The sequence below is a fragment of the Enhydra lutris genome, unplaced genomic scaffold (genome assembly GCF_002288905.1).
Source record: "Enhydra lutris kenyoni isolate GAN:26980312 unplaced genomic scaffold, ASM228890v2 scaffoldscaffold30, whole genome shotgun sequence".
NCBI classification, from domain to species: Eukaryota; Metazoa; Chordata; class Mammalia; order Carnivora; family Mustelidae; genus Enhydra; species Enhydra lutris.
In genome coordinates, this window is record NW_019154114.1 from 4,854,925 (window position 1) to 4,874,124 (window position 19,200).

The 19,200-nt window shown below is 53.9% G+C and overlaps 1 protein-coding gene across 1 annotated transcript in view; it reads left to right on the top strand.

The window, feature by feature from the left end:
* LOC111152934 (protein serine kinase H1) overlaps positions 1 to 19,188 on the top strand; it is a 27,505-nt gene extending 8,317 nt beyond the window's left edge. Inside the window, exons 2-3 of the mRNA XM_022511678.1 lie at positions 1,781 to 2,807; positions 16,953 to 19,188. Coding sequence (XP_022367386.1) covers positions 1,851 to 2,807; positions 16,953 to 17,270 — 1,275 coding nt within the window. The 5' untranslated portion in view covers positions 1,781 to 1,850 and the 3' untranslated portion in view covers positions 17,271 to 19,188. The remainder of the gene's footprint in view (positions 1 to 1,780; positions 2,808 to 16,952) is intronic.
* Positions 19,189 to 19,200: the final 12 nt, after the last annotated feature.

Sequence of the window (19,200 nt, forward strand, 5' to 3'; positions counted from 1 at the left end):
GAGTTTGAGCCCTGTGTTGGGTATAGAGATTACTTTAAAAAAAAAAAATCTTGGGGCGCCTGGGTGGCTCAGTGGGTTAAAGCCTCTGCCTTCGGCTCAGGTCATGATCCCAGGGTCCTGGGATCGAGCCCCGCATCGGACTCTCTACTCAGTGGGGAGCCTGCTTCCTCCTCTCTCTCTCTCTGTCTGCCTCTCTGCCTACTTGTGATCTCTCTCTCTCTGTGTCAAATAAAAATCTAAAAAAAAAAAAAAAGAAGAAGAAGAAGAAGAAGTGTTCTCTGTGAAGGTAAAGGAGAGACATAGAGTGAAGAAATACACAGTATGGAAGAACTTTATTTCCTTACACAGGAAGGAAAAAAGCTGGGTTTTTTTCTCTTTACAGTGTTTAGTAAATGTTTGATCTGAATTGATAGTTTTACCCCTGATTCTATATGTCATAATCAGTAGGAAATTCTCAGCTCTCTCCTTTCACCCATGGGCCTCTCAGAAAGATTTAGAGAAGGATGGCCAGGGTAGAAGTGACTTCTAGAAAGAAGGACCTCGGCACTTCACCTTATGAAGGCCCCACCAGCCATAGAGTTTTCATGGTTGGAACTTCTCTGGGAAGCAAATGGAGGAGCTCTTGGATCATCGTCCCAAGGAAGCAGAGGACCCTAATCCACAGGCTGAGTTACATCGAGATAAAACTGTTAGCGTCCTTTCTGAGCTCAGGGTCCCCTTTGTCTCTTGAATGAAGCCCTGACTAGTTTGGTGGCTACCTGGTGGCAGTGTGCCAAGGTTTGTGGTCTTAAGTTCACTGGGGTTGATTTCCGCCTGCTCGGGAATTGTGTGGCATTTTGGCACACAATTTTGGCATCTGTGTGGTGAACCGGGAAGTAGAAGACCCTGGAACAGGGTGTTAAACTGCCAGATGAAGATGGTGCATCAGCAAAGTAACGGGAACTGTCTAGGAAAGAGTAGAGTTAAGGCAGAGAACCATGGCAGGGATGGTAGTATTGGTAGTAGTTGTAGGAGGCAGTCAACCCCTGCAGGAGCCCTAGAGGGCTGGGAAAGATCCATGAGGGGCATCTTGGAGAAACGGCTTTCTGAGCCCTGGTGGGTGATAGTGTTGGAGATCAGGCCTCCAACATTCTACACCCCCGTTTCAGAAAAGATGAGTCAGAATAATAAGAGGAATGATTTTAACATTTAAAAAAACATTGAAATTCAACTAGGATAAGGGACCCAGGCAGAGTAGGGAGGAAGGTGGGTGCAGTGACAGCTGAGCCTGGTGCATGTTCCTGCCCCTCGCTTGGGGTTGGAAGGCAGCACAGGAATCAGATCCAGGGAGATGTAAGTCAAGACCGTGGAACTCAGGGACACCTGAGTGGCTCAGTTGGTTAAGCTCTGCCCACCTTTGTCTCAGGTCATGATCCTAGAGTCCTGGGATCAAGTCCCCCATCAGGCTCCTTGCTCAGTGGAGTGCCTGCTTCTCCCTCTGCCAGTAGCTCCCCCTGCTTGTACCCTTGCTCTCTCGTTCCAAATGAATGAATAAAATCTTAAAACAAAAAACAAAAAACAAACCAAAAAAACCACCATGGAGCTCAGATCCAGCCTTTCATCTGGACCGTTCAGCAAACCTCAGGGGCCAACACCATCCTCCCTTCTAGGGAATCATATTAGGGTCAGGTCTTCAGCTGCATTTATTGAGGGGCAAGGGAGAGGGGATGAGGAGGATGGCTGGTATCCTTTCTGAGGTATCCCTGGCTATGCTGACTTGCCCTTTCTTCCGTGTGCATAGGTGTAGACGGGGCACTGCCTGCAGAGCAGGTCCTGCCAACCTCACTGGAGAGGATGCCCCCGTGTCCGTGATGGGCTGTGGGACAAGCAAGGTCCTTCCTGAGCCGCCAAAGGATGTCCAGCTGGACCTCGTCAAGAAGGTGGAGCCCTTCAGTGGTACTAAGAAGGATGTGCACAAGCATTTCATCACAGAGGTGGACAGCATTGGTGCTCTCAAAGCTGGCTTCCCAGCAGCCAGTCAGTGTGCAAACCCCTGCACTGGGGCCCCCATTAGCAGCCACACAGAGCCTCCCTCAGAACCACCACGCAGGGCCAGGGTGGCTAAGTACAGGGCTAAGTTTGACCCACGTGTGACAGCCAAGTATGACATCAAAGCCCTCATCGGCCGAGGCAGCTTCAGCCGAGTGGTCCGTGTAGAGCACCGGGCGACCCGGCAGCCCTACGCCATCAAGATGATCGAGACCAAGTACCGGGAAGGGCGGGAGGTATGTGAGTCAGAATTGCGCGTGCTGCGCCGGGTGCGTCATGCCAACATCATCCAGCTGGTGGAGGTGTTCGAGACACAGGAGCGTGTGTACATGGTGATGGAGCTGGCCACTGGCGGGGAGCTCTTCGACCGCATCATCGCCAAGGGCTCTTTCACTGAGCGCGATGCCACGCGGGTGCTGCAGATGGTGCTGGACGGTGTCCGGTATCTACACGCGCTGGGCATCACACACCGAGACCTCAAGCCGGAGAATCTGCTCTACTACCACCCAGGCACTGACTCCAAGATCATTATCACTGACTTTGGCCTGGCCAGTGCCCGCAAGAAGGGCGACGACTGCCTGATGAAGACCACGTGCGGCACACCCGAGTACATTGCTCCTGAGGTCCTGGTCCGCAAGCCCTACACCAATTCCGTGGACATGTGGGCACTGGGGGTCATTGCCTACATCCTGCTCAGTGGCACCATGCCCTTTGAGGATGACAACCGCACCAGGCTGTACCGGCAGATCCTCAGGGGCAAGTACAGCTACTCGGGGGAGGTGAGTCTGCCTTGCTGCAGGGATGGGGGGGCCCCCCAGTAGTGCTTGACAGGGGGATGTGCTTTGAGAGCCATGTTCGTGGGGTCAGGCGGGTCATGTAAAAAATGATAACGTGAGACTAGTAGGGTCTCTTGGTTTGGGTGTCCCCAAAAGTGAGCCCTGTGACCTGGGAGCAGATAGTGTAATTGGGATAGGAGTCCAGTAAGCACAGGCAAAGGGTAGGAAAGTGAGGCAGGAAGGGAGGAAGCCAATCAAGGGCCTCTGGAGGAGTGGACTGCCACTGTGGGCCGCTGGAAGTCCCACTGGGGACCCTGTGAATAATCACGTGGCACATGCCTCAGAAGTGTACCACTGAGGGACAAGAAGGTGGGTGGGTTTTATTTTTATTTTTTTTTTAAGATTTTATTTATTTATTTGACAGAGATTACAAATAGGCAGAGAGGGGACGCCTGGGTGGCTCAGTTGGTTAAGCAGCTGCCTTCGGCTCAGGTCATGATCCCAGCGTCCTGGGATCGAGTCCCACATCGGGCTCCTTGCTCAGCAGGGAGCCTGCTTCTCCCTCTGCCTCTGCCTGCCATTCTGTCTGCCTGTGCTTGCTCTCTCTCCCTCTCTCTCTCTCTCTGACAAATAAATAAATAAAATCTTTAAAAAACAAAACAAAACAAAACAAATAGGCAGAGAGGCAGGCAGAGAGAGGAAGGGAAGCAGGCTCCCCGCTGAGCAGAGAGCCTGACACGGGGCTCGATCCCAGGACGCTGGGATCATGACCTGAGCCGAAAGCAGAGGCTTTAACCCACTGAGCCACGCAGGCACCCTGAAGGTGGGTGGGTTTTAATCCACTGACTCCTGTAAGAGTTGCGAATTTCTTTGGGGGGAGGGGCACTAAATCCCTGGCCCTTCTGGGCTGTCCTGAATGCCAGCCAGTGCTGAAGAAAGTCTTCAGATAAGGAAGCAGGGAGACGCGGGCACTGGCACCTGGGGAGCTGTCTGCATGCACAGGGGCCCCCACAACTGCAGGTGGGCTCAGAGGTGGGATAGAGCACGTGGGCCGGGGGCGCTACAGTAGCTGCTCTGCAAGGCCTGGGACAAGCTAGAGTGACCATGCCCCGTTGAAAGGCACCATTGCTGCTCATCTCTGCCCAGTTTTGCCACATAGCCCAGAGGATCCTCTGCACCCAGACATTCCAGTTCTTTTAAAGAAAAGCCAGAAAGTTTGATCTTAAAATGTTGGAATTCCATTTACATATTTAAGTAGTACCTTGTGTGCCCACGAATAGTTCCCTGCAGGCCACATTCAACCAGCAGGCCATCAGTTTGTGTTTTGGATTCATGGATTGTCCTGATACCTGAGAAAATCGGTCAGGTTTCAGCACTGCTGGGAGCTGAAAGAAGGCACGCAAGAAGGAAGAGCTGGTTGGTCCTTAGGCAGGACGCTCACTGGGGGTGATGAGGCTGACCGTAGGCAACAGCAGGTGCTGTGAGCATAGTGGTGGGCTCGGGAGGCTGGTGAGTCACAGAATGTGTGGCGGCTTAAATGGGAGGTGAAGTAAGCTTTTCAGGCCAGTAGGTTTCTGCCAAGGCAGCGAGGGCCCCTCCCCAAGTGCCCCCCACAGTGTTCCCCTCAGGCTTGGCGGCCCAAGCCTGAACATCCCACATGGAGGGGAGGAATGAGCTCCCTTCTGAAACTCTGCTTTTCTTCCAAGGATTTTGGACTGGGCCCTCTCTGGCTCCAGCCGACTGGCCCAGAGCAGCTTTCCTGCAGGAATCACCCCAAAGCCTCTTGCCACTTTGTCTTTGGTGCTTGAGGTCCTGTGCTCCGTCAAACTCCTTACTAGCTTCCAGACTTTGTCATGGGGTCAGTCAAGGTCTTCCTGTGAGGATGGGGGCTGGCATTCCTTGTGGGGGCGATCTCTAGGTCACATGTCAGAGTAATGTGAGGGAGGGAGGGAAGTCTTCATCATTAGGCCAGCTCTGTGCTGTCCATAGGGGAAGGAGAAACTGAGACTTTCTCTAGCTCTCCCCTAAAGTTTCTCATGTATTCTTTGCTCCAAATGGATTCAACAGAACAAACACTGACTGGCTGGGAAGCCTGGGCTATGATGGCATGGTCACAGAGGGTACGTCCCTCACCCTCTGGGCCAGGTTTCATCACAGATCAGAAGCATCCACCTCCCAGAGGCAGTGTTGTGCCAAGGCCTTGCCTGGTCTGCTGTGTTCTAGGAGCTCTGTGTGGTGCCAGGCTGTTGGGGGTCTGGCTGGCAGAGGGAGTATCAAGGGAGGTTTCCTAAGAGATGCTGACAAAGGGAAGACTCTTCTGAAAGTCTGTCGGTTTGCCCAAAAGTTCCTAATTCTGGCAATTGTTGATCAAGCAGTTTATCTAATTGGAGCCTGTGGTCTTGCTAACTGGCTATTGATTATGTGTGGCTGGGAGAACTGCAAATGAATAGGGTAAGGAATGGACTCAGGCTTCCCGCTCCTACCATAACCACAAGACTGGATCCTGAGACTCTGCTTCTTGCTCCGCTGGAAACACAGTCTGGGGCTCCCAGTGTTATGGGGGACCACTGCCCAGCCTTGCCCCCTGCTCCATTTATCTGAAGTTGAAAGCATGAGTTCCCAATTCCAGAGTCAAATTCCTGGCCAGCCCTGAGGGCATCTGTCCCTTACCAAGAGCTTGGCTGACTCCAGCAACAGGTTCTACCACCATCTGCAGAGAGCTGTGGTTTGGATGGGATGTGTCTGGGTATTTCCCGGGTGAGGAGGCCTCATCATTAGATCATGCTTTCTGAGGTAGAGACCAAGCATCTGTCTTTCTGTTCCACCGACCATTGCCTGCCCATAAATGTACCTGGGAAAGATGCAGAGAGACATGAAGGCCTGTTCTCCATCCCCCGTGAAGCTTGAGATTGGCTGGGGAGAAAGGGCTAGGAGTAGGAAATGCCCATAGAACAAAGGCTTGTTGGCAGGCACCTGCCGGTGTAGGCCTCACTTCTAGCCATTAGGCCTAGGCAGTCTGGAACATGAGCTGTGGGGCTCAGGTCAGGTGGCTGGGCTGGTCCCCCTTCTTTTTTTTTTTTAAAGATTTTATTATTTACTTGTCAGAGAGAGAACAAGCAGGCATGGGGGGAGAAGCAGAGGGAGAAGCAGGCTTCCTGCTGAGCAAAGAGCCCGATGCGGGACTCAATCCCAGGACCCTGGGATCATGACCTGAGCTGAAGGCAGAAGGTTAACCAACTGAGCCACCCATGTGTCCCTGGGCTGGTCCCCTTTCTTAGGGCTGTGCCCTCTCCCCACCCTCAATCCAGCCATCTATCTTCTACTGGGTGATGGTCATTTGTCCTTCTGAAGGCCATCCAAGTGACCAGGGCCCTTTCAGGAAACCTATATGAGAGCATGTCATGTTAAAGGGAGGTGTTTTGATCTGACTTCTGCAAATCAAGGACCACCCACTTTGAGCTCAGCAAGGTTGGAAGTGTGTATTCCTCACCTGACAGGAAGTCCCATGGCAGTTAGTGCCTTTCTAGGGGCACTTTTTTCCTGCTGCTGACACTCCCAGAGTGGTGTCTCATGTTTACTAGGCCCCATCCAATGGACTTGTTTCCTGAGGCCTATGTCTGTGCAGTTCCCTGTCAGGCTCAGTGGTTTCTGTGGACTTGAATAGAGGGCTTTCTACAGGAGGTGGGCCTTGAGAACGAGGAGGCTCAGTTCTAGAAAGGGACGCTGCTGACTGTGCTCAGAATGAACAAGAGACTGGAAGTGATGGAGCCCAGGTTGCTGTGACTGGGCCAGGCCTGGTGTTTGCTGTCGGTGTTCGTTGTTTGCTCTGTAGTGCCAGAGGCTCCTTGGGGATTGGAAGCCTCAGGTGCGTTCGAGCCCTGTGGGTTCTTGATAGTGAAGCAGGAATGCAGCAGAACGTGTTGTGGAAGACTAACAGGAAGAAGACTGATGGGGGTCTGTTGGAGTAGTATGAGTTGGGGATGGAGGAACCGGGCGTCCTGGGGCTGTTTGAGGCGGACCGGAGATTCCCGAGAGTGGGCTCCACGTGCTGTTTGGAAGAGGTCTGGGGACTGAATCATCCTGCAGCTCTGCAGAAGCATCCGCTTCCAAGGGCAGAGTGAGAGAGGACTCACTGGAGCGGCCTCCCTCGGGTCCAGACAGCGTGTAGGCGCCTGCCTTCACATCCCGAGGTGGGGCCCAGTGGTGGAGGGAAGTACACCAAGTACCTGGCTCCTGCCCCATAGTCCTGACACTGTAGATGCTCCAGCCCCTAGCCCTGGCCCCTCTCTCTGCCCCGTTTCCTACACGCCACAGGCCCGAGATGTTTGCTCTGTTCACTCCCCATACTAAGCTATTGCTCAGGCTTTTCACTTGCTCCCAGCGTCAGCCTCACAAATTTGACCAGCCGTGAAAGGTTCAGTTCAAAGATGGCTTCCATTTAGAATACTGGTGACCACTGTGTAGTATCAGACACAGGGCTAAAGGTTCTGTATCTAGCATGTTTACTCTCTACAACAGTGCTGCCAGGTGGGTGTCATGCCCCCATTTTACAGATGAGGAAACTGAGGCTCGTGAGGTTAAGTAACCTGTCCCTAGTTTCATAGCTAAGAGCCTGGCAGGCCTGGGATTTGAATCTAGGCCATCTTGGTGTCAGAATTCTTGGCCTCTCCATCGCCGCAGTCTGTGTTCCCTGACATAGATGCCTTAGCCTGTTGCTGGAGTCCTTGTGGCAGCACTTTCTTGGGCTGCTGTCTGTGGACATCTCTCCTCTCAGGCCTATAAGGTCCTTGAGGACAGCTTGTGTATCAATACATATGTTCCTGATACTTTCTCCTGGCTTCTCCTGAGGGAAGCACCCGAGTTGTTGGTGAGGCCTCAGGAAAGGATGCAAAAGCGAGCGGCTGGCAGGCAGACAGGTGTGGCCCTGCTGGCTGGGAGTGTTCTCTGCTGGGGGCTGGGCTCCAGGAGGAAGTGGAGAGCCTGCTGGAGAGGTGGTTAGTGGTCTGCTCTCCAGACCTGCTTAGGAGCAGCTTTGGAATCTTCGAAGAGGAGGGAGTGCTGGGAAGGAAAAGGCTGTGACAGATGATATTGCAAAGGGAAATCTGCATTTTTCCTGGTGGCCGGAGTGGAGAGGGCCAAGCCAGGGTTGTGTTGGAAGTGGTAGGGAGACCCTTGTTGGCCAGAGGTGAGGAAGGCCTCTGTGAGTGGGAGAGCAGTCTAAAGACATAAAGAGCCACACTGAGAGAGGGAGCTTCTTGTCATGAGAGATTCCAGGAGGGCTGGAGCAGTTATTTCTGAAGGAGTGACACCGAAGGTGAGTCATTTCTGTAAGACCCATACCCGGAGGCCTGTTACGGTCTCACTGACTTGGAGAGTCTGAAATTAACTGCCCATGAAATGTGATGTTGCCGGCCTAATGCCATTGCTTTTGTCAAGAGTTCTATTCCCAGAAGCAGGACAGACGAAGAGGCTCTTGTGGGATTGATGGCAGAGTGGAGCCATCAGCAGCTTTGTGGCCGGGGGGTTTAGCAGCCTTTAATTGTCGCTGTCTGCTGGGGCTGTATCTGAGCTGTGGACAAGCCCGGGCCACTGAACCGGGAACGGATGGGTTTGGGCACAGATTCTCATGGTGCCTTGTTCAGGAGAGCGAGTGCTGCCAGGCAAGGGACAGAATCTTGGTGGAAGTGGAAGGCCACCTGCAGGGACAATCTGCCACCGCCTGAGGGATTGTATTGGTGAGAGGTGGCTTTCCAGGGTTGGGGCTCTGGGCTGCGGCCTGACCAGCCGTCCACAGGGCACCACGGGGCGAGAGCTCAGGGGCAGGGAATTGGACCGTCTTGTAGTTCTGATAGCCCTGCCACAGGGTGAGCGCTCAGAGCCAGAGATCACATTTACTTCCTTGCTTAAAGTGATCCTAACACTTGTCATTCTGCCTTGGGATGTTGAAGATAAAGGAAGGTGCAGAGGATGTTCTGTGTCCTGTTGCTCTTTAGGTGAAGGGGGTCAAGCACCTGTGAGGGGGTGGTCAGGCAGCCCGGTTCATCTGCCCTGGTTGGGAGCGGCCAGCTGAGTAGGGAGAGGACCTTGACTCAGAGCCATGGGGAGGACTTCCCCAGGGATGCGGTGGAGCTGGAGACTGGACATGGTGTGCAGGCAGCAGATGGAATGCAGGGGAGGCAGGTGGCATGTTTCCAGGCTCATGCTTGGATCCCACTGGGCGCCTTTAACAGCCTCACGTTCCCACCACCAGCGGATGGGGGCTGTGACGGACCATTAGCTCCTCAGTCTTCTCTTGCTGCCTCCTGCTCCCAGAGTAAGTGGGTGGATTCCCATGTCTGTCTCAAAAGCTGATTGATTCTGAATTGATTTAGAATTCTTTCCTGTGGGGGCACCTGGGTGGCTCAGTTGTTAAGCATCTGCCTTCGGCCCAGGTCATGATCCCAGTGTCCTGGGATCGAGCCCCATATCGGGCTCCCTGCTTGGCAGGGAGTCTGCTTCTCCCTCTCCCTCTGCATATATGCCCTCTCTGTCTCTCTCTCTCTGATAAATAAATAAAATCTTAAAAAAAAAAAAAAAAAAAAAAAAAAAAAAAAAGAATTCTTTCCTGTGGGCACCTGGGTGGCTCAGTGGGTTAAAGCCTCTGCCTTCAGCTCAGGTCATGATCTCAGGGTCCTGGGATCGAGGCCTGCATCAGGCTCTCTGCTCAGCAGGAAGCCTACCTCCCTTCCTCTCTCTCTCCCTGCCTCTCTGCCTGCTTGTGATCTCTCTCTCTCTCTCTCTCTCTCTGTCAAATAAATAAATAAAATCTAGAAAAAAAAAAAGAATTCTTTCCTGTGAGGTCTCCCTAAGCCCTTCCTCCTTGCATCTCTGCTGGTGGCTGTTGGGTGTCAGGTGCTGGGTGAGGGTGCTGTGCAGTGCCAGGATCCCACAAGGACAAGCAGATGCCCCCATACTTGTCCAGGAGGGATCCCTCTGGAAGGGCCGTCCCTACTTCACCAAAGCTCCTGGTATTCAGTAGGAATTCAACAGAGAAGTCTCCGTCCTTCATTGTAGGAGCAGATGCTGGCGGTCCAGATCCCTGACTGGTCACTGGGAGGTAGCATGATTTGGTCCAGCGGGCATGGCCACTGGACCCTCACTGGTCACCGTGCTTGGACACCTCTTGAAGGAAGGCAGGGGTGGCTTCCTCCTGATGGCAGGCTCTTTGTGGAGAAGGGCAGCGTCCTCTTCCTCTGCCACCTGTAGTCTGCCACTCAGCTCCCTGGAGCCCTGTCCTCTAGGCTTCCTTCTGCCACTACTGCCCTGGTTACACAGTCCCCAGAGCGCAGTACTCTGTTATGGTGGCAGAAACAGACGCCCGTGTCTCCACATTGCCACACTCAGCTGTTCCTAACAAAATGCCTTGCCCTGACCACCTCCAGCTTCTTATTAACCCAGGGTCGGAGCTTCTCGCATCACTGCTGTCCCCCCTACCCCCAGGCTTCTCCAACAAAGGGCTGCACCATGGGTTGTGTTCAGAGCAGTGCCTGGTGTGCATGCCAGCCCCTCCCCTCCTGCTCTTCTCATTGTGTGTCTCCACCTGGGTAGCTCTGCCCACGCGCACGCCCTGTCACTTCGAGGCTCTCGAGTTCCTGCGGGAGCTGCCACGGCTCTTGTCTCTCCCACAGTCTGACCTCGTTAAATCCGCTGATGGCCTCCCACGCCCATCCCCTCCTGCCCCCACTGAGGTGGAAACAGACTCGCAGGTGGATGGGATGGTTAAAGGGGACCTGATCCGACTGGTCTGCACCGGCCCTGCCTCTCCAAACTCCCCTTCCTTGGTCAGTTCCTCCCATCACATAAGGTCCCCCCTCTTTCTGTCTTTTTCTTTCTTTCTTCCTTTCTTTCTTTCTTTCTTTCTTTCTTTCTTTCTTTCTTTCTTTCTCTTTCTTCTTTCTTTTCTTCTTTCTTTCTTTTTATTAAAGATTTTATTTATTTATTTGACAGAGAGAGAGAGACAGGGAGGAACACAGGCAGGGGGAGTGGGAGAGGGAAAAGGAGACTTTCCACTGAGCAGGGAGCCCAGTGCGGGGTACGATCCCAGAACCCTGGGATCATGATCTGAGCCGAAGGCAGACGCTTAACAGCTGAGCCACCCAGGCACCCCAAGGTCCCCCTTCTTGTGCATGCCTGCCTGGCCTCAGTTTGTCTGTCTCCCAGTGAAAGTGTGGGGCCCAGACCCGAGCTTTGCTCCGGTGTGGCCTGGCAGGCTCATCTCTTCACTTATCCTGCCATCCCATGTTGACCAAACAGGTGCCCTGAGCCCAGTCCTGTGTAGCCAGGGTTCAGGGACACAGGCTTCTGTGGGGATGACATGCGGGTAAGAGCCACCAGGGCTCCAGACTGTCTCAGAAATTAGAATGGGAGAAAGGTTTTTGGTTTTTGGGGTTTTTTTTTTTTTAAAGAACTAACTTGGCCTCAGCAGAATCTGTGAGTGGAGGTAAAAGAGACCACTGTGCAGCAGGCTCTGAAATCCAGAACCACCCAGGGCTGCTCCGAGACAGCGTTAAAAGTAGACATTACTGAGTTGCTGACACTGGTTGCCAACATGCCCCTGATTCCAGAGCGAGCACACAGCATCCTTCCTGACTCTTGAGTTGTGCCCTGTCTCCCTCCTGTCCTCGTCCTTCACTTTGTGGACTCTGGGCAGGGACAGGTGGCGCAGGAGTTCATTTTATTTCCCATCTCAAGTTTCAGAATGCAGCTTTACTAACCTTTAAGTTGTCATGCCTTTTCTTGTTTTATTTTTATCTTCCTTCTCTGCCTCTTTTTAAAACTCTATTATCTGGGGTGCCTGGGTGGCTCAGTGGGTTAAAGCCTCTGCCTTTGGCTCAGGTCATGATCTCAGGGTCCTGGGATCGAGCCCCGCGTCCAGCTCTCTGCTCAGCAGGGAGCCTGCTTCCCTTCCTCTCTCTCTGCCTGCCTCTTTGCCTACTTGTGATCTCTGTCTGTCAAATGAATAAATAAAATCTTAAAAAAAAAAACCACTCTATTATCTTCCTTCTTTTTCTCTCCTCAGGCTCTCTCCCCTTAGGTCCTCTTTCCTACTGCTCGGCCCCCATCCATCCCCACCAGGTACAGGGTGGTGGATTCTTTCTGGTCTGGAAGCTCAGGCACCAGGATGGTGAGTGTCTTGACCAGAGGAAGGGATTGCTGGCTCCACTGTCACACAGTGTCCAGCTCTGCTGAATTTTTTAAAACCCTTTGCCTCGTGGGCCATGTCAGAGTGTGCTGTTCCTGTCATATTGATAGTTCTGCTCTCCTGAGTAAACCCTAAGCTCCATTTCCCAGAAACATGTGCTCTTTGCTCTGCTCTCGTTCAGGCCCACGTAAGTACAGGAAGGAGGCCCTTGAGGGTGGGAATGCTGGGTCTGAAAATACATCTTGAGACAAAGCTGAGGGAAGACTGAGTCATGGGAGCAAAGCCCAGGCTGCTTTCCTCTCTTCCTTCCCCTAGCAGCTCTTTGGTGGGGCTGACTTCTTTGCCAGAGAACCTTCCCCAGAGTCTTCATGGGCTAGAAAGGAACCCACAGAGGTCAAGAGGTCCAGGCCACTTAAATGTTAGATGCTGTGCTTTTGTTCCCCATGTGCGGCCAAGTGAGGAAGAAAGCTGGGGAACCATCTTCTTAGAATTAAAGACTGTAGCAACTGACAGACACTTAGGATCCATTGGATTTGGCTCCTTCATATTAAAAGTGAGGAGGCTTGTCTCCTCCAAGGTCTACAGGGAAGGTAGACCTAGAAGCAGTTCTCTAGGCTTGCAGCCTGATGCTTTAATTTGTCACTCAAATATCATCCAAAGGAGCAACTGGGACTTTCTCTCTCCTCACTTGAGAGGGTCAGACCTGCCTGCCAGAGGGAGTCTAGGGCAAGTCCTGTGAGCTGGGTTTGCTGCTGGAAGGAAGCAGCTGCTCCTCTCTTGGTAGCCTAGGCCAAAGAGCTGGCTCCGTCCTTTGTTCCCTTAGCCCCTGGGCTCTAGGCAAGACTTCTGGTAGCGACTTGGGAAGTATTCTTTCCAGGCCCTTGTGACATTAGAGCTAGAGCAAGTAAAGGGGGCCAGGGAATAGGGAAATTCATCCTCTCAGCTGGAGTGGAAAGCCCTTGGTGATTTGGTGCCTCCCTTTGAAGAGAAGGTTGGATTCTGCTGCTGAGGAATGACTGGTTGCTCAGAAGCAGGGGATGAGGAGGGTGACATTGCTAGGAAGTGCTCTGGGAGAGTTCCGAACCCACTTTTGGCTTCTCTGCTGTTCCAACATCCAGAATAGGTACTCTAGGGGCACCTGGCTGGTTCAGTCAGTAGAACCCGAAACTCTTGAGTTTCAAGAGTTCATGAGTTCCAGCCCCACGTTGGGACCCACCCTGGGCCTACGGCTTAGTTAAAAAAAGAAAAGTAGGTACCCTAACTACAAGAAGATAAGGATTCTGGGGGCTACAGACTAGGGAAAATGAGAGCCAGCTTGATGGTCAGAAAGAGGGTGGAAGTGATGTCTCTCCTCGCACAGCCTCTCCTTGTCCTTTCAGGATGGGGCCCAGCCCTTCACCCACACAGCTCAGAAGAGGCTCGTGGAAAGGAGGGTGTCGGCTTTCACCCTGGGTATTGAAGTTGTCCTCTGATCCCACAGCAGAGGGAAAACTGAGTCGAGGCAAGGCAGACAGGCATTTAATGTTCCCTTCCATGCCCTGTGCTCTGTGTCAGCCCAGAAACAGGCAGAAGCCTCTGGGAGACTGGTCAGGTGGTACCTGGAGCCTCTCCCTTCTGTCAGCCACTTGAGCCTCCCATGCGTCCCTGACTTGGCTCCAAGTTTACTGAGGTGAGAGTTCTGTTCTTTATCCAGAGCCAGAAGCTAGAGCTGTGGAAGCTGAAAGGCTTAACTGTTTATCATTATTCTTTTTCTCATGCCTAGAATGCTACCCAGCCAGTCAGTCATAGGCTGACAGACATACTCATGGGGCTCCAGAGGCCCACGCATGTTGGGGATGCTGATGAGTTGGTCTGCGGGTGTTGAATACTTTCTTAGGAGGTATGAAATTGGACTTGGCCAGAAGCATGGCCCTAAGTGTGGGTGAGTGTGGAAAGCCTTGCATTTCCGTGCTGAGTGCTGTTGGAGGACTTGGCAGGGCTCCCAAGGGCATTCTGACGAGCGTTCTGAGCCCCTGTCTCGCTGTCGGTGGGCTGGGTGGAGGACCACTTTCCTGTGTTTGGCCCGCCTGCCTTCCTGCTGCTAGTTCCTCAGTGTGTGAGGGTTAGGCGGGGTGCCGTCGGCAGAGCCTGCTTCTCACGTCAGGATGGCTCAAGTCATGTTGGCTTGGGGGTCCCACCTGGCCCAGCTGCTCACAGCTCTTCAGAGATGAGGAGAGCTAGGGCCTGCCGTAGCGGGCGGGGCTGGCCCTCAGACAAATGAGTTCATCAGCATTCTGCACACAGCTGCGTGTACCCCGTAATTGGTGAGGCAGGCATCTGGGGGAGCAGAGGGCGCAGATCAGTCTGGCTCACTTTGTCGCTAACTGGCTGGCCGCTCGGTGAGCAGCAAGGGGTCGATGCCTGGTGTGAGCCTCTGCCACTCTGGGAATGGATGTGCTTATGCCGCCAGGAAAGGGCTGGTGAGAGGCCCATCGAAGACCTCCCTGGACAAGGGATCGAGTCTGCAGATTGACTGGGTGTGGATGTGAAGCGGGGGTGCCTCTGCTCCATCCGTGTTCCTGGCTTGTGAGTCCAGCTTCGCCATTGTTTATGCTGCTCTCTGCAGAGGAGTTGCCTCTCTTCTGTCTTGGCTGGACCAAGGGCAGGGGCAGAACCCGTGTGCCAGTTCTGTTTGGCTCTCCTGCACTGCCCGCCCTGTCTTCGGGCTGGCCCACCAAGCGGCCGGACTGAGCTGCGCTGTGTTTCCCAGTGATTGCCCTTTTTCTTCTTTCTCACCAGAAGAGCTGGTAGGGCCCCACAGGTATTCTCATGACCCAGCCTGCTCACCTTCTAGGTTTTGCTCTGTCCATCAGTGGCCCCATTATGCCTGCGTCTTTCCATCTCTTCTAAGTGAATGACGGGTTACGGTGAGTGTCTGTGGTTGAGATTGTTGGCCCCTCACAGCGGCTTCTTGTGTTCAGGGGGCCGCAGCAAGCCACAAGGCTTTCGTGAGCTGTGAGCCGAAGCCCGCAGTCTCGCTGTGCGTTAGCCTCGGTACCGGAGCCCTGGGCTCTGGGTGTATGGGGGAGCGCTGTCTGCCCCTCTGTGCCCCCTCACTGCTCTCAGCAAGGTACTCATGGGTTTCCCTGGCTGCATGTCCCGAGGCCCTGAGTGCACTCCTCTTGAAGATCATTATCTCCCCAGGAGTCACTGGGAGCAGGCCCGTTGGTGACGAGGACCCTGTTTGGTGGCTGTCTGGGAATGTGGTCTGTCATTTTCTACCAGTTCAGTTTAGTGAAAGTTGAGATTTGCCTTCCAAAAAGCTACATCTGCAACTAGCCCCACCCCTTCCTCAGGACTCCAGAAGAGTGTTCTCCTTGGTGCCCCCCTCTGTCCCCTGTATATAAGTGGGGAAGGGCACTGGGGAAGAATTGGAGGTCAGGGAAGCTGAACTGGCGTGTCTGGATGGCTCAGTCAGTTGAGTGTCTGCCTTCAGCTCAGGTCATGATCTCAGGGTCCTGGGATCGAGTCTGACATCAGGTTCCTCTCTCTTCCTCTGCTGCTCCTCCTGCTTGTGCTCAGTCTCTCTCTCTCTCTTCCTGTCAAAAAAAATGTATACAATCTTAAAAAAAAAAAGAAGAAGAAGCTGAATTGGGGGTAGCAATAGTCAGTGTTAAGTGTGACTGCTGAAGGGGTGTGCAGCTGCCCTGAATGCGGGCTCTGGGATACTCCTGAATCCCCCAGAGAGTGAGTTCAGGCATCCCGCAAGGTGAAGGGTACCTTTGGGTGGAACAGGCAGACCTCATTCGGCAGGAAGGAGGGTGATGGTGTCCTTGATGTCCCAGCCAAACCTTCTACAGCAGGCTCAACAAAGGTCCTAGCCACCCACCCTTTGGGAATATCAGAGCCCATGGCACAGTGTCCCCAGAAGATGGGGACACAAAGTAGTACTGTGTCTGCCCTTCTCCAGCAGAGGGGCTTGAGGGCCTCTCGGGCCTCTCTATTCCTGGCGCCAGGCATGGGGCTCATCCAGCTTTGTATGGTCTAATAGGAACGAACAATCAACTTGCAATCACTGGAATCATTGCTTAGCTCTGGGCGCTAAGAGAAGTCTGAGTAAGTGTCCTTTAACCCTGAGAACCTAAGGATTCAGACAGGTGAATGTCCGTACAAGCTGTCCAGATTGAGGCCCTTGCTGTGTGGCTGCTTGGTGTGTGGCTGAGATAAGGCAGTCACAGGGGCATGTAGCAGAGCAGGCTTTGTGCAGTGTCTCCCTGAGGACACAAGGTACCAAAATGAGGCTGTGTAGAGCACTGCCAGGCCCCCCTGTGTGGCTCCAAGAGGTCACACAGACTGGAAAGGTCACCTGGTCCCGCCTGTCCCTCAAGAGCCCCCTACCCTCTCAGCAGATAGAGAAATCTAGTTGCCTTGAATTATTTCCTTTTCTCCCCATGGCTGAGAGGCAGAGGCTGATGAGGGGAATGCAGTAGTCATCCATCCCCTCTTGGTCAATTGGATGGAGGGTGGTTCTCTCTTTCAAGACTAGGAAGTTGCCTGCTAAGTGGCCTGATATGTGACATCCTGGGTTGGGAGCTTAAGTCTGGCCTAGGGTATGGTGGAAAGTTTGGGTCATTCTTTTTAAATCCCCCTGAGTTACAGTAATTCTGGGGTAGGTGGGACATCTTGACGGGGGCCACCTTCCTGAGTCAGGCTTTGAATCCAGGGCACTTAGAAGTTGGCTGCTTGGGGAGAGGAGCATTTCCTTCTCCTATTTGTCGTGTGGACTCCGTACTCAGAACAGCCTCTGCTTGGTGGCCTAGGCCAATGTTGGGTAGCAGGGGGAGACTTGGGAGGAGCTGGGCAGGGCTTTTCTTCAGGGGGAGAGTGCAGGAATGCTGGACGGTTCTCAGTGCCATGGTGGTAGCCTCGTCAGGATGGGGAGAGCAATGTTGAGTGCTCTCACTCTAATGTTTGTCCTTGGCCTCTAGCCCTGGCCCAGTGTGTCCAATCTGGCCAAGGACTTCATTGACCGCCTGCTGACAGTGGACCCCGGCGCCCGCATGACTGCACTGCAGGCCCTGAGGCACCCATGGGTGGTGAGCATGGCAGCCTCTTCATCCATGAAGAATCTGCACCGCTCCATTTCCCAGAACCTCCTCAAACGTGCTTCCTCACGCTGCCAGAGCACCAAATCGGCCCAGTCCACGCGTTCCAGCCGCTCTACACGTTCCAATAAGTCGCGCCGAGTCCGGGAGCGGGAACTGCGGGAGCTCAACCTGCGCTACCAGCAGCAGTACAATGGCTGAGCCACCTGGCTGCGGTGCAGGTGTGCCACAGCCCCAGCCCCTTCCGTGTCCCTTCAGCAGCCCCCATCCTCATCCTGGGCCTGAGCCTGGTGTGACAGAGTGGAGGGAGCCTAGGGGGGCTGTGAGCCCTGTGAATGAGGAGCCTGGCCTGGCACCAGTGCTCTTTTTGGTGGGCAACTGCTCTGCTAGAGGTTGGGGAAGTGGCTGGACCTGGCCTTCCCTTGGCTCTTCCCCAAGACCAAAACGTGTGAAGTGCCAGGCAGAGGGTATCCTGAGGTCCCAGGACTCTTTGAGACAGTTACTTCTGAAATCCTCTTCACTGAACCTTTTCTGGCCCCCCACATTCCATTGCATCCTGATCTGTGCCCCAGTGAGGGGCCTAGGGAGGCACAAAGCTTGTGCCTTAGCTGGACTCTCAGCCCCTGGTGAAGTCCATACAGTCTCCCACCTCCCACCCAAGGTCTGCCTTCCTTCGTGGTGCCTCCAGGGACCCCTCCTGGCCCCAGGACTGCCTAGAAACTCTGGTGGTGGGGCCATGGCAGGGTCCTTGGGTCTTCTGGACTATGTGGCCATGTTGGTAGCAGGCTTCTCCAGGCTCCATCCTCTCTCTGCCAATGAGAGACCTCCTGCCCACGAGCCCACTGCTCTCAGTGCCTTCTTTGCAGAGCCCACTCTACACTTCTCTCCCCCTTGGATGCCCTTTCTATTCCCTAGGTGCCTCCTTCCCAACTGTGGGGGATTAAAGGGAGCCCCACTGCTGCTACCTGGGGAATGGGGGCACCAGGGCCAAGGCAGATACCAGAGGCTTCCCAGGGACGGCCCCATTAAGATTCCAGTGTCAGCCTGGTTCCACCCTTGGTACTGCCCATTGCCCCCCTTCCCTTCAGGCTCTGCTGTTCCCGCCTCACAGCTGCGTGAAGGCGCCATCTAGTGTCTGACATGAGTATGGGCAGCCTAGGACTGACCATGTGCTTATCCTTCATCCTTTAGAGAAAGTGGGAAGGAGCTGCTGTATTGAGGAGAGGTCCCAGGCTGCTCAGCCCTCCCCTTCTGCTGAGCTGCTGCGCAGCTCCAGTTGGAACTTAGCCAAACTGTGTGACCTGTCTCTGAACCCTGAGTGTCTGGGGCCCTGGCCTTCTCACAGCTGGCCTTGGCTGGTCCAGCCTGTTCCTCCTTCCTTTCACAGCATTACCCTTCCAGCTTGGGCTCTGCCGAATCTCAGGCTGGAGGGAGCCCCTGCAGGAGGTGGGTGGAATTGGGTGGCTGTTTTCCCAGAGGCGTGAGCCAGACCATCCCCATGTCACTCATGGTGCCTCTCATAGTGCCTCCTCTGCACCACCCCACCCCAAACCAGGCTGGAACCCAAGGCCCCTTCCTCCACAGCTGTGTTCAGTGGGTAGGAAGGAGCTGGGGTCCAGCTTTAGCCTTAGCTAGACTGCAGGGCTTCTGCCAACAGGGAGGGATTGGCCCTCACTGTTTCTCCCAGTGGGTAGCCTTGGGCCAGGCCCTCCTCTTTCTGCATGTGCCACCTCCAGTCAGAAAGAAACCAAAGAGACCATTCTGGGCCAAGCAAATTGTGCCTTATACATCTTCTCTTGTACCCAGTGCTCATGGCACAAGGCAGCAGAGAGCCAAGGTTCTGTGGCCTCAGAATTTCCCCCATTTTCCCAAGTGTCTCGGGGGCCTGAAGCCCTAGGGACTTATTTCCTCTCTTGTCCAAGGTAGGCCTGGTCCTAAGGGTAAGATAGAGGGCATTGGGAGACTTGGGCCTTTGATAGGCCCACCTGGGCCTTTATGCCATGGACCGTGGCTGGAGAATGTGCTGTTATTTATTTTGTGTACTCCGGTTGTAAATGTATCCTCTGTACTCAATAAACAGGCTGCCCTCCCCAGGGAAGGCTGCCCATCCATTCTGACAGTCCAGGCTCCT